At 39.0% G+C, this 15,121-nt stretch overlaps 1 protein-coding gene across 1 annotated transcript in view; it reads right to left on the reverse strand.

Annotated features, from left to right (window-relative positions):
• Positions 1-13,396, reverse strand: part of nadsyn1 (NAD synthetase 1) — a 25,630-nt gene extending 12,234 nt beyond the window's left edge. The window contains exons 1-12 of the mRNA XM_034867798.1: positions 13,101-13,396; positions 10,578-10,638; positions 9,354-9,470; positions 8,616-8,669; positions 7,531-7,620; positions 7,016-7,067; positions 6,816-6,904; positions 5,433-5,550; positions 4,682-4,813; positions 3,749-3,820; positions 1,948-2,072; positions 514-562 (exon numbers count right to left, since the gene is read on the reverse strand). Coding sequence (XP_034723689.1) covers positions 514-562; positions 1,948-2,072; positions 3,749-3,820; positions 4,682-4,813; positions 5,433-5,550; positions 6,816-6,904; positions 7,016-7,067; positions 7,531-7,620; positions 8,616-8,669; positions 9,354-9,470; positions 10,578-10,638; positions 13,101-13,185 — 1,044 coding nt within the window. The 5' untranslated portion in view covers positions 13,186-13,396. The remainder of the gene's footprint in view (positions 1-513; positions 563-1,947; positions 2,073-3,748; positions 3,821-4,681; positions 4,814-5,432; positions 5,551-6,815; positions 6,905-7,015; positions 7,068-7,530; positions 7,621-8,615; positions 8,670-9,353; positions 9,471-10,577; positions 10,639-13,100) is intronic.
• Between the last annotated feature and the right edge of the window lie 1,725 nt (positions 13,397-15,121).

Consider the following 15,121-nt stretch of genomic DNA (forward strand, 5'->3'; position numbering starts at 1 on the left):
TCAGATACAGTATTAGGGGACCACTAAGGTCTATATAAAAGAGACTTCAGATACAGTATTAGGGGACCACTAAAGTCTGTATAACAGAGACTTCAGATACAGTATTAGGGGACCACTAAAGTCTGTATAACAGAGACTTCAGATGCAGTATTAGGGGACCACTAAGGGTATATAAAAGCCTCCAAAGAGCACCATATCATCGGACCTTTAACTAGCAGCACCTTACAGGAGTAGCACTTGTGCGTTGTATATTTTTAGTGATATAATGACAACAAAGTCACGCTATTCTTAAAACATATTTGTCATTGTGTGTTAACCTGTGTCATCTAATTTTCCTCTTATCCCTTGCTGCTGCAACAGTGAGTGTCCTTATTGTGGGTTTAATAAAAGGATTTTGAGTAGTCAATCTAGAATCAATTCCATATACATAAATACAAGTTAAAAAGTTAAAATAGTAAAAAAATGAGACACACAATTAGACACAGCAGCAGCAGAGTGTGTGTTACTCCTCACCTGTCCACTTCTCCTCAGGTAGTCCCACAGCCAGCAGGCGGGCCCTAGACTGAACAACACAGAAGACAACTGCTGCTCTCATCTCTGCACTGGCTTTCTTTCATTGGCCCTGTAACAACGCACTGTGTAATACAAGGGTCTCCAACGTTTTTTAAGCCCCCTCCACCCCCCTTTTAAGGACACCTTGAAGCAGGGACCCTCTACTACTTATATTGTATGAAATAAAATTGCATATTAAACTGGGCCAACTGTAAAAGGATGGGTGGCTTAAAACCTTTATACCTTTTTTGCTTTGAATGCTAAGCTATTATAATAATAATAATAATAATAATAATAATAACAACAACAACTGTTGGCATGATTTCATAAATCATCTTTTAATAATAAACATACATGTGGCACAGTGAATCCTTACACTTGACTGTATTTGTGTGAGGCTACCTTAGTGACTACGTTAGCTACAGGCCATTAGGGGTGGGAAGCACCAGGGGCCTCACGATACGATAGCATCACAACACTTATGTCACGATACGATATTATTGCGATTTTAAACAAATTGCCATATTCTGCTTCAAATTTTTTTCCCCAATTTCAAATGATGTTCCCTAAAGGAAACTTTGTCAACATCTGTTTTACCTAAAATATACATTTCTCTGTTGGGGACAATGGTATTGTCAAGCAGACAAACTGACCAACACATATATAATAAAAGACCAATACTTGGCGTCTGTGTATTGACACAGTATTGCAACGGAAAATATCACGATATTATGTTGTATCGATTTTGACAATAATTTGGTGGCCCCATGTGCAATGACCACCTGTTGAAGATCTCTGATGTGATACAACTCTGAAATGTTGTAATACTGTTGAAATACTTCATTATGTAATAACCTCTGCATTATGTAACAATTTGCCACATTTTGTAACACTGAACGCAATATGTTATAAATTTAGTGACATGTATTGACCAGTGAAAGGTCAAACTAATCTACTGAACAAATAGTATCTTTTTAAATCTGATTCTGAGTCACCATGATTCATGTCAGAGTTTATTAAAATAAACACGATAATGTTATTAAAAAAAAAGAATGAAGACATCCATTTTGGTTGGTTATTCCATAATGCACCGCATTGCATTTTCATGAAGAAAAAATTCAAACCGCCGCAAGAACCGCCGCATTATATAATTATTATTTACAAAATGTGGGAGAAATTTGTAACCTATTGGGTTCAGGTTTTTATTACAAAATGCAGCAGATCATTACAAAATGAAGTAAATATTTTATTATATTTTGACATTGTACTATATATAATGCATTGCTATTACATCATGCGTTGTTACAAGCCCTTTTCAGAAGCTAGTAGATGACACTGGTGTTTCTGTTTAAGAAGAAATACATATTTTGTACCAAATGAGGTGTAGGCTAGTACCTGATCTCTTCCTCTGGGGTATGAAAGCGCCATTGTATTGGCTTGTGGGTAGGGAGGAAAATGTCATCCCCACTGGAGAAAGAAAAGTCAACTTTGACCCTGTGGCAAGGCTTGGGTTCACGCTCCTACAACAGAAAAGTATGGGAGGGAGAGGGAATGGAGAGACAAAGTGACACATAAGTGAAAACATGCAAAAGCATCAAACAGTGATCAGGAAATGGAGAAAGGTGTTTTCCGCTCTACAATTTTTTTTAGAAGGGGCAGATATTTATCAATCAGCAGATGATCTTTTTCTGCGTTTTATTTGCCTGATAACCGATAAAGTTAATTATTAAAACGTGTGCTACTTTGGCTCCTCTCAAGCTCTGTAAGCCGTCTGCAACAAACTGTTATGGCGTGTTCAAATGTTCAGTTTTATTTCAAAATTGCTTAAATCATTTAATCAAACTTATGTTTTGGAGTTTGTAACATTCCAAAATGTTAATGTTGACTGTAAGATTTTCATATTAACTGTAAATGCATATCGGTTCAAATTTCCGTTATCGGTTTCATGAATTAATAATCAATATTGGCCCTAAAAAAACAGTATCAACCCGTATTACTGAGCATTGAAAATTGTTATTCAGGACTTTTTTTTGTCTCAAGACGAGCACACTTGCTCACAGGTCTGTAACGAGAGAGAGGCACCTCGTCATGACCGCGTGAACCCGGAGCAACCTCTGTTCCAGTCTCATTAGCTGTAATATGTGACTTACAAAAGTCAGACCAGCTATTTTACCTCAGGGTCGATAAAGACATACAGTATTCACACGCAACTGTAAACCAGCCACACCTTGCATTCTATTTCCACTCATTTTGGGCCCATAAATACAGTAAAGACCATGACTTATATATATAAAGGTTGTTGTTCAGATGCAGTTGATTATCATTGGGGCAAACACTCCCACAGTTAAAGAAGATACCTGTTTCTGATTGGAGGACAAATATCCCTTACTGTAACACGGGGCCCCAGGACACCTCAAATATAAAGACGTTAAAGCAGTTCAACCCCTATTCTAAATCAGCAACCAACCTTAAGCATGCTAAACAATAAGCAACCATAGCAGGATTGTTTATGCTAAATGCTATATAAAGCAAATACGCTAAAATGCTAGCGGAGTGAAGAGACCGGGGAGCATGAGGATTTTGGATGGAGTGTAGAGTTTTTTTTTCTTAAAATTTTGGAGCGTCACCTATTTTCCATTGTTTTTTGCAATTTGACTCCAGTACCGCTCACACCATGAGTTACTGCAGCATAGTTCATAAGCCCTCCCTCTCTGAGTCGCCAGTGCCTGCCACCCCGCAGACCCAGGATTTTTTCTGGCTCAGAATCGGCCTTTGGGGCGGGGGGCTGGGGGTATGGCAGACAGAAATCTTTTGCATTTTCTATCTATGATATCTGTTATTCCTGACAGAAATCTATGCATTTTCCTGCGCTTTCTGACGAACTGACAAGGAGTAAATATGACCCCAATTAACAAAACTGGTTGTTTGGAGAATTGCTCTTAAACGTATTTTGGGAGGATTTGAATAGCTATTTAAAGTCTCACTTCTTATTATCTGGGTGCTGTTGATTTTCCTTTGGTGCTGGCTAAACCTCTTTAGGGGGGGGGATGCAATGAACTGCTCCTTGAGAGAGGAGCAAAGAAATTCTCATTGTTTCACTCTACTCATATGCGCTGAAGCCATGACTCTGAAGCCATGACTCGGCAACTTGCACATTACAAAAGGTTGAAGGGGGGGAGGGGGGGTGTTATCTCACCATGTTTGGCTGGCACACTTCTCCTCTGTAGCTACGCACATCCTCCAGGTCAAGAGTGGCTGTAACCACCTCCTGCAACACACACACAAACACACACACACACACACACAAAAACACACACACACACACACACACACACACACACACACACACACACACACACACACACACACACACACACACACACACACACACACACACACACACACACACACACACACACACACACACACACACACACACACACACACACACACACACACACACACACAGTATGACCTGACCTGCAGTTACCCAATACACCTATACACACAGGAAACACACACAGACACACACACATGTCCACATCTAAGGTAATGTCCCTTCACAGCTAAATAAAAACTCTTAGTGCATACTCACACTTGGCCCAGTTAAACTATGCCTGAGCACACTTGACTGCAACGTCTCCTTAGTTTGACCAGTGTGATCACTCCGTACTGTTCCCGGGTCCACTTAAAGAGGTGGCCCAGGGCACGGTTCTGTTGGACTCGGGCACAGTGAACATCAGTGTGATTGCTAAACGTGACCGAGGATGGAACTGATGTGCGCTGCATTAGGAATAAACCTGTCATTGAGCCCAGAACAATTCAAAATAAGCCACAGAGTAATCATCAGAGTGAGGGACTCCATTGTGCTGTACAAGAGCGCTTCACTTCCTGTTTTCTTCAAAACAAAAAGATGCATCGCAATGATGTAAGCGTGCTCTGGCCCACAGTGTAATGACATAGCCCTGTTTGTTTAATTGCAGTGTCATTGCAGAACGGTGTGGGAGTGGGGGAGGAGGTTAACCGTGCTTGGGCACGGTTCCAGGCAATTGGGCAAAGTGCGAGTACAACCTTATTTGCAGCTATCTCTTCTTGAGCCAGGCCTGGCTCTTTCCATGTGCATACGCACCACATCATTCAGTGAGAACTGTGCTCCCTGTGCCACAACGTCTCCGTTGATGACCACCATGGCGCACCCATCGTAGTACACGCGGTCCCCGTCACAGCCCCTCTGGTTGGCATACAGGTAGATACCTCCATTCTGGAACAACACCAACAATACACTGAATGCAATGCTGATTTTAGTCAAGCTATTGCATGCTGAAAGCAGATGGTGTCCTAAGAGGACAGGACGTTATGGTGGTACTATGTCCTGTATTGGTGGTACAACACTGCCCTCTGGTGATCTCTGCTTTGCATTGTCTTTGTCCTGGATGTGCAGATGGCTGACATATTCAAACAAAAACCTAGGTATATAAAGTGTCTTGGTAAGCTGCTGGTAGATCTAAATGATTTCAGGAATATACACATTCAATCATTTTTCAGACCAATATTGAAAATTGAATTGTTTTTCCAATATCTGTAAATTAAACTCTAGACTAGTATTTGTCTACCACATAGTCTACAGTAACAGTGGTTCCTACTAAACTGACACAAAATAGACCACAGACCCCCAATATTTTTTACCAGGGTCCCGCATCCAATATTTTTGCTTTTAGATTTTTTATGACAGAAAATGTATGAAACCCATGACCAAAATAAACATGACTCAAAATAGGAATTCCCCTCAAGGACCCCTGCTTTGGGAACCACTGTACAACCTCATGTGTTCCTACCAAGCACATGTTGTGTTAGTTTGTTGACCCCTGGTTAAGGACTACCTTGGTGGTGGCGGACTTGATCAGGTTGACTCTTTGGTCCGCTTTGCGGAGCTCGTGGTGGCTGGCAGACGAATTAGTAAAGATTTCAACTCCATCCAGACCCATCTGAATATGGGGGCTGAGGTGAAGGGGAAAAAAAAGGTCATCAGGAGAGAGGATTGTTTCAGACAGCACATTTCTGGAACGGACTTTTTACTTTTCAACAAAATACAAACCACAACTGTGGAGACTGAACCAGTTACATTGCATGAAAACTGGATAATTATTATTAACCTTGAGAAATGAAGAAGAACATTGAGATCGAGGAGAGCCGGACACTCCTCGTCTGGCTAGCAGGGTAAGATAAGATAATTTGCAGCTGTGACTGTGTGAAGGAGCTATTGTTTCTTTATTAAAACTTCAATGAACTGTGTTAAGCTTAAATTTGCTTAATACACCCAGTATCTTTTTAACCAATAGTATAGCAGATACTATGATTCACTAACACACTTTTATGTAAAACAATGATGTTTTAGCCCACATTTATGTTAAACAACCATATACTACACCCATTATGTAAATCAATTTTCTGTGCACGCCAACTTAATAAAACAGATACCGAGCAGGGTATGAGAGCTTTGGAAAGATTGCTGAATGCTTTTCGGCTTTAATTCCCCTTTGCAAAGTCACAACAGGCAAGCCCGTGTCCGTGTGTAATTTTTTTCCACTCAAGTCTTTGAACCTAACAACCACCCACCCAGACAAAAATCAAGAAAAGATGACACAGTACCCACAATATTCCAGATCATTCAACGAAATAGTAACAGAATAGACAATAAACCATAAACCAAATAAATGTATGTATAAATGACAAGACAAAAAGCCCATAATTTACGTTTACATGGCATCTTTTCAAATGCCACCACCCTAGCCATCTCACAAGCCCCGTCCTGGATAGACGGCACCCCTTCATTCTTCCATCCTCTTAAAAGAATCTGTCATCTGTCTATCATTAAACTAGTCTGGACCCAGCTTCTTATGCACTTATCCATCTCTCTTAGGAAGGACCCATCTCCTAGAATAAATCCTCTGAGGCTGAATAGAACCTGGGTCCCTACAATCAGACATGGGTTAAACTCTCAGTTCTTTTAAATGAAGACTAAAGACTTTAGCTGTTTGATGCTGCCTTTCTTTGAGTAATTGTTAATTTTTTTAACACTGCATGGCGGTACATACACTTGTATTTCTGTTTTATTCTATTTTAGCTATTTTTTACATTCTTACCTGTTTTGAACTGCTCTTTAATGTTGCTAAAATGTGCTTTACAATACATGCCTTGCCTCACTTTACACAGAAAACGACAACCCCTATGCACTCCTCATACACAATCTTGTGTGGCTTTACCTTCTGGGGCTCCAGAGCTCCTCGCAAATCTCAGTGCCAATGCAGGTGTCCTTAGTGGACAGCACGCAGTCACCGAAAGGGACAGTATCCTAATGGACACAAACAAACAGGGGAATAAAATAACTCAGCCTCTCTTTGCTAATGTTTCCTGTGGAGAAACATAGAAATAGCTAGGATGAAGGATAATAGGATGTTTTTACCTGCCCTGTTACCTCCTGGATCATTCTGGGCAGGAAATACTCCTCCACATTCCTTAAAGAAACAAGCAGTCAATATTATTTCCAAAAGGGAATTAAAAGCACAATAGTTATAAATCCAATTTGCGTCAAAGTTTGGCATCCCGTAGTAGAGCTGACAACATTCCTAGTCTCAATTATTTTGGTAAATACTGAAATCACAATTATTTAACATGATTACACATTGACTTTTGGAAACATGTTGAAACTATTGAAGTTAAAAACAGTTAAACAAATCAATAGTGAAAATACTTTGAACGGCAAAATTATTAAGGAAAATTTCCCAATTCAAAGTACTTTTCTTTTCATTCAGAACAAGACAAAATAAGAGTTTACATTAAAAACATAATGTGCAAAACAGGGATCGACCGATATGGATTTTTTTAGTGCCGATTCTGAATTTCTTTTCATCAGTTTTAGCCGATGACCGATACAGGCCGCCGATTTTCTTGAGCTTGTATTTGGAGCCGAGGACCAACCTTAACTGGTTCCACGGGGAGAACCAGCGCAGCTCTCGGTAGTTCCCGTGGTTGGCCATCACCATTTTAGGTCTGATCAGCAGAATCTTTCTACAGGATGGAGGACAAATGGTCAGCGATAAAATACATTGACCAAAACAATAAACGCAACACTTTGGGTTTTGCCCCCTTTTTCATGAGCTGTGGAGGTCCTGGGCTGGTGTGGTTTCACTTGGTCTGCGGTTATGAGGTCAGGTGGGATGTTTTGCCAAATTCTCTGAAACGCTTTTGGAGACGGCTTATGGTGGAGAAATGAACATTTGCTTTATGGTCAACAGCTCTGGTGGACATTCCTGCAGCCGGCATGCCAATTCCACGCTCCCTCAAAACATCTGTGGCATGCTGTGTGATGAAACTGCACATTTTAGAGTGGCCTTATATTGTGGCCAGCCTAAACCACACCTGTGCATTATTCATGCTGTCTAATCAGCATCTTGATATGCAACAACTGGGAGGTGGATGGATTGTCTCGACCAAAGGAGAAGTGCTCACTAACACAGATTTAGACAGATTTGTGAACAATATTTGAGAGAAATAAGCCTTTTGTGTACATAGAATAAGTCTTAGATCGGAGTTCAACTCATGAAAAATGGGGGCAAAAACAAAAGTGTTGTGTTTATAAATTTGTTCAGTGTGTGTATAATGATAGACAGACAGACAGACAGATAGATACAGTGGCTTAAAAAAGTGTACACACCCATGCTTAAGTTGATTAAAAAGAAGTTCAAGTCCTTAAAAGGTTGGATTTTCCAAATGTTTTTGAATTAAGCCATTGAGATCAGTTTCCAAAACATGTTTTTTAATACCTCTTTTTTAATCAACTTTAGCATGGGTGTGTAAACTTTCTCAAGCCACTATAGATAGATAGATAGATAGATAGATAGAATTCATAGGTCACATTAGCAGTACACAAGTAAAAAACACTCAAAGAATAGTAGAGGGAATCCAAAGTTATGTGTATATATATATCCAGTCAAGTTATATAAATGTATAAAAGTAGGAAAACAACATGTCATTCATGAGACTGGCCTGGTGGGCTGACGTACCTGTTGAGGAACAGGACCCGACAGTTGTAGCGCACATTATGATGCATGATGGGCCTGGGGGGGAACACAATGTGTCACAAAAGGGAGTGAGATTTCCGAGGTATGAACAAAAGTGTCCTGTCAGTTTAAATTCAGAAACGGGGGCCGCAAATGTGAAGAGTGTCCCGAAGCCGTCCTCTCTCTCCAGGAAAATATTTGAAGTCACGAGAAGTTGTTAGCTTTCTCGATTTATGGGATACTTTCAAATGTTCAGCTAACGGCACACCTGCACTGTGAAACACTGTTAGACTCGTTGTTAAGACAGGACTTCTAGACTGAATACTGATTTTTATTGTGTAGTCAGTCCATGCTTAAGCCTTAAAGATGCTGAGTCACCTTTTCCCTTATAGTGATCTTCCATCAGAGGCTCAGTCGTGTTTAAAGGTGAAGAGCTGGCTTCTTAGAACATGAAACATGAGGTGGTCAGATGTAATGTGATAAAGTAGATCAAACGCCTTTATGTTTTTTTGCCTAATTATTTACAGTATGTCTCATTAGATTATGAGTATATATACAAAACTTTTTCTTTCGGCCATTTTTGTGTTTTTCTGCAATCTTGCCTAAATCCTCTTTCCGTCACTCTGTTTGAAGACAGTAACTTTTAAATACCAATAAACACATTTAAATAATAATTACAATTGATTATTAAGTTAATGCGGCTTTTTGGACAGGTCTGACTGTTTGAGAGGTGATACTCACATCCCCACATCACAGATGATGTCCTGGGTGACAGACGATTCTAGGAGCTTCTTCAGGACCTGGAAGCAGTGGAGCAACGTGTCCGACTCATAGAAGTGGTCTGCACAGCCATAACCGCTTGTAAGAAAATGGTGTGAATTAGAAAAGCAATGTCGGCAAAGGAGAACTGAAACTCGAATATCTGGCAGTGCTGGCGCCATAGCAAAAAAAATGAATAGAAAGACCACTTTGTTTCAAATATATTAAAGAAATATTCAGAGAGCAAGCCGCCAAATGAGTCAAATTAACTTCATTTTTTTTTCTTCAAAATTTTATTTGAACAATATGCTTACAGCTTTATTGGCTCGTTTTCTCCGCCAATCAACTGACCACGCCAAACAGTTCAATGGCCTTTCTATCCATTTTATTTCTATGGCTGGCACCTTCTTAACCCTTTGCCCTACAAGGCACTGAATACATTTCAATGGTGTTAGTCCAGCGGTTCTAAAAATCATACTATGACATTTCAATATGTCAATATACTCATGTCAGTACAGGGTTCAACGATATTATTATTATTTTTTTAGTTGCCCCTAAAGCAATTCTACTTGCTCAAACTCATAGTTACTTGCCCCTGTACAATTAGGTTATTTTATTAGTGGTTATTAAATAACAACAAAAACTCTACTCTATATAACTAAATTGTTATATCTGATCTTTGGTTACAATGTATAAACACACGTACATGTGTCTTAGATGAGTTAAAGTTTATACTGAAAGTGGAGGATATTATTAAAAAAAAAACTTTTAAAACTTATTGCAATAATTAATGTAACGGCGTACGGAAGAGGATTAGGGCCATATGTGAAAAAAGGTATTTAAGTTCTGAGATTAAAGTTAGAATTCTGACTTTTATCTCAGAATAAGAATTTTCCAATAAAAGGCTTTGATGTCATAATTTGGAGGAAAAAAAAGTCAGAATTCCAACTTTAAACTCAGAACTCAATGCATTTTTTTTCACATGTGACCCTGATCCTCCACCATTCCGGAGAGACTGGGGTTTCTATCTGTTATTTGTTTAAACGCATCCATTTTCGGTACCCTCATTTCTACTATGTCACAGAGTTTCAAAGTGGGAACATTTGTAATTTTTGGTTTTGTGATATGATGACGATCAGATAAGGCAACCCTTAAGGTTGAACCCCCCGGTGTGAAACCAAACAAATGCTTTTCCCAACAGCATACCATATCTCTAGCTCCGGACCCAGTCTGTATTTGGCTCCGTGAGCTTTAGCAATCTCAATACCTGCAGAGAAACACACACACACACACACACACACACACACACACACACACACACACACACACACACACACACACACACACACACACACACACACACACACACACACACACACACACACACACACACACAAAGGATTATTGTTATTTAGGCAAAAAAATCACTGTTGGTTCTGTGTGCAATGACCAGTTGTAAGTAGTTTTCAGCTGTACTGGTTTTACTGGTATTGCATTTCCACAAAGTTAGGAGTTGTTTCCCACACATAACTCATTTGTGGCGATGCGACACTCAATCAACACCATTGCCTTTCGTTATCCATTTTTAGTTTTTAACTCAATTTAAAACCCGAGCCCGACCGATATTATCGGCCAATATTAGGCATTTCCCAATCTATCAGCAATTATAATTGATGATTTGAAAAAAAAAGAATAATAAAAAAAAAGGCCTGTCAACCAACCTATGAGCGTTGGCGTTGCATAGTCTGTCCACCAGAGGGCGGTCAACAACGTCCCTGTTGGCAACACTGATCATTTTTTTAAAGGACTTTAAATTTCATATCTTAAGTTTGTATATTTACACATTTTATTTATCACAAATATTTTGATGTTCCTCTGTTATGTTGTGACAATAAAACACATTTTCATTATATTATTTTATTGAGAATACTATGATTTTACTATAAATAACTAATAGGGAACTAATTTAGGGAAATGTGTTTATGTTTTGTAAAGCGTGACTGGATTAAAAATACATTTATGTGCCAATATTTCGGCATTTCGGATTTTTACATAACCAAATCTTCAAATCGTTATCGGTAAAAAAATCCTTTATTTGTCGGGCTCTATATAGAACATCACAAAGCACACAGCCTCCATCTCCTGTGTTAGATCTAGCAAATTTTCTGTTTTCTTTTGTGATTTTTTTTACTCACAAAAGCGACTAGCAACAAATCTGGCAACTTTTTCTTTTCTAGTGTCCAGCGAGCACGCGCGGTACTTCTCTCCTGCGGCCCCCAAACAGTCACCTCTCTCTGAATGTGTTTTGTGAGGATCAAAGGAGGAGCAGGTCCTCCCCTTTCTCCTCAGGTAGGTAGAAAAGAAGAAGGTACGCAACGGCAGAAAGACGGCCGAGCCGGCCTGGTCCTAAAGATAGGCTACCTAAGTAATTATTATAAGCTAAGATAAATCCCTGTGTTGAATTTGTGATTATTTGGCTAAAGATTTCTATTTCTTTCTATCTATCTTGTTGACACAACCACTAAGCTTTATGACGTCACCCCACAGTTATTATCATTATTTTGAGAGGAAAAAAGCCACATGTCTCAATTCTCTGTTCATGTTGCTGAGTGGTTACTCAATAGTAGCCTACTTAAGAAACCCTGTATTGATGTTTTTTTTTTTAATTGTATGCTAATGTACATGCTGATGTAGGCTAACAAGTGAATGTTTTGAGAAACAATTTGGTTTTGCAACATGATAACATCATCAGCGGTGAAAGAAGTATTCCGATCCTTTCCTTAAGTAAAAGTTTGCAAAAGTCCTGCATTGATAATGTTATTTAAGGAAAAGTATGGAAGTATCATCAGGCAAATGTACTTTAAGTATTTACAAGTAACATAACTCAATGATGAAAAATCCCCCATTTTAGAAAGTGTAAAGGATTTCAGCTGGACTTCGGCTGTCATATTGTTGGCTAGTTTAATTTATAATAAAACATCAGATTTTATAAACTAAGTGTGTTTTGAATGCAAAAAAATTTGTAAAATTATATATTTTTGTATATTAAATCCCATCAAGTTTGCCCGTTCATTAATTCCTGCTAAGATATAATAATTTCTTCCTGCTCATGCACAGACAAAAGCAATAATTAAATTGGTGTCATGGTTGTTTTAAAGGTTAGGGGAATGTAAAAAAAGGAACGTTAGGGGAACGTTCTGTAAAGGTTGCAACGTTAGGGGAACGCTAGGGAAACTTTCTGAGAATATTCGTTGTAACCAAAAAATAACGTTCCCAGAACGTAAAAAAAAAAAACTTTCTTATGCAACCAAAACTAACCTTCGGGGAATGATCCCACAACCAAAAACGAACGTTCCCAGAACGTTCTGGGAACCAAAAATTGTTAGCTCGGTAGTAACTAAAGCTGTCAGATTATTGTAGTGGAGTGAATGTAGCCTACAATACTTTGCTCAGAAATGTAACTAGAGGAGAAGAAGTAGAAAGTGGCATGAAGAAAAAAGACTCGAAAAAAAGTATAAGTACATTAATGTGTAGGCTACTTAAGACCAGTCCTTGAGTAAATGCAGCTTACTTCGTTACATTCCACTACTGGACAGTATTAATAGAACACTAGAAATCTCACGTTACACCTCGCAGCAGTTACAGTCTATATACGTGATAGATATTATCGAGGAAATAGATGTGACTTCAAAGACACCGCTGTGCAGCAGTAAAAACAGTCCGACTTACTCTTCAGTATTCTCTCCAAGTTGCCTTCAAAGTCCAAAGCCCACTGATTCAATGAGCACGTAGCGAGGGTCACTTTCCGTCCCATGTCCTCGGTAGTTGCTAAGTAACACTGAGCAACTCACGTCGCGTGAACAAACCACGCGGACAATGCAAATGATATGGGCTATAGCGTTAAGCTAGCACAGGTATAGCTAAACACTGTAGTAATAGTTGTCTATCTAACGTGGCTGTCATTAGGAGTAAGATTTACCTCCACCTGATCTGGAGAAGTACAGAACGCCTGTACTCCTATATTTCTTCTTCTGATCCGTAATTTTTGACTTTCTAGACGCTTCTGAACACATTACTGCCCTCCACAGGATAATAGACATACTACTTCAATGCTTGACAATATTTGTACATGCATATTCTACTTGTGAATTTCTGAGTTTAAAGTCCCTTTATTATTAGAATTCTGACTCAAATACCAATTTCACACATGGCCATGTAGGCCCCCCATTTTGTAGATTAAAAATAGTCTCAGAATTCTGACTTTGAACTCAGAACTCAGATAACATGTTCACATGTGAACCTAATCCACTTCTGAGGCTTAGGAACCACTGCATTGGATAATATAATATAATATAATATAATATAATATAATATAATATAACATAATATGATATTTTTTATTTGTTCATACTTGTTGAACTGTCAATGTTTAGATTGGTGACTGTTTCAACCATTTCAATGTTTCACCTTTAGCTAATCATTTTCAGCCACTTATGCAATACTTTAACTCATTATAACTGACTAATTATTTTAACCATTCATCCATTACTTTTACCTAATAAACTACCTGTTCCACAGCAGTTGTAAATGGACAGTTTTTTTAGTCTCAACAACTACACAAAGCACTCACATATTACAGGAACCATTCACCATTCACACGCATTCATTCATACACTGTAGCCGAGGCTGCCGTACAAGGCGCCACCTGCTCATCAGATAAACACTCACACACATCTACGATACCCAGCATCGGGAACAACTCAGGGTTCAGTGTCTTGCCCAAGGACACTTCGACAATGGGCCAGGGATCAAACCACCAACCTTTTGAATGGCAGGCGACTGCTCTACCACAGGCGTCTGTTTTACCACATTCAGTGCTTTATAAGTGCTTTAATGTTGCTTCGTATTAGATTAGATTAGATTAGATTGGAGAATACTTTATTAATCCCACAATGGGGAAATTCCCTTGTAACAGCAGCGGTATTTTAACAATATACTGAATGAAAGTAAAGTGGCATTTATAAAAAGTATTATAAAGTAAAGTAAATTGAGGTGGCCATAGTATGAAAAATATTGCAGCGTAAGTATGTAAGTGACGTGAAATTAAATTGAACAGAACAATATGATATTAAATATTATAGCAAAAGTAAGCAAGCATAATATAAATTGTATAACAAAAAGTATCAGTCTGCTGCTGAAGGAGCTGCTCAGTGACTCCTTGTAGGGGGTGGGAGGTGTTGTCCATGATGGATGTCAGCTTAGCTAACATCCTTCTCTCCCCCACTTTCATGGGGTCCAGAGGACAGTCCGGGACAGAGCTCGCTCTCCTGATCAGTCTAATGAGTCATTTCCTGTTCCTGTCCACAGCATAAAGGATGGCAGAGGCCACCACAGAGTCATACAAAATCCTGAGGAGAGTCCTGCACACTCCAAAGGATACATCCAGCAGAGATTGAACGGACAAGTGTTCATTTTAAGGAGTACTTCTGGTCACCTGATGCAGGTGTAATGTTCATTCTGCTTTAAGCTCTATCTTTGGTCTCCACCAAGTCCTGAGGGAAATATGTGTCTCTTTAGCTGCTAAATGCTCCACTATGTTCACCAGTTATATTCTCTAACTGTGTCTGACTGCTGTTTGCTCTTGAACAGGTAGTGTTCAGTGGGTTTATTACAGCTTTGTCACTGAAAACACTCAAGTCACACTCAATTTGAGTGTTTTCCATTTACAAGTCTGAATTTTCATTGTGGGG

This window comes from Etheostoma cragini, chromosome 1 (assembly GCF_013103735.1).
Source record: "Etheostoma cragini isolate CJK2018 chromosome 1, CSU_Ecrag_1.0, whole genome shotgun sequence".
Taxonomy (NCBI): Eukaryota; Metazoa; Chordata; class Actinopteri; order Perciformes; family Percidae; genus Etheostoma; species Etheostoma cragini.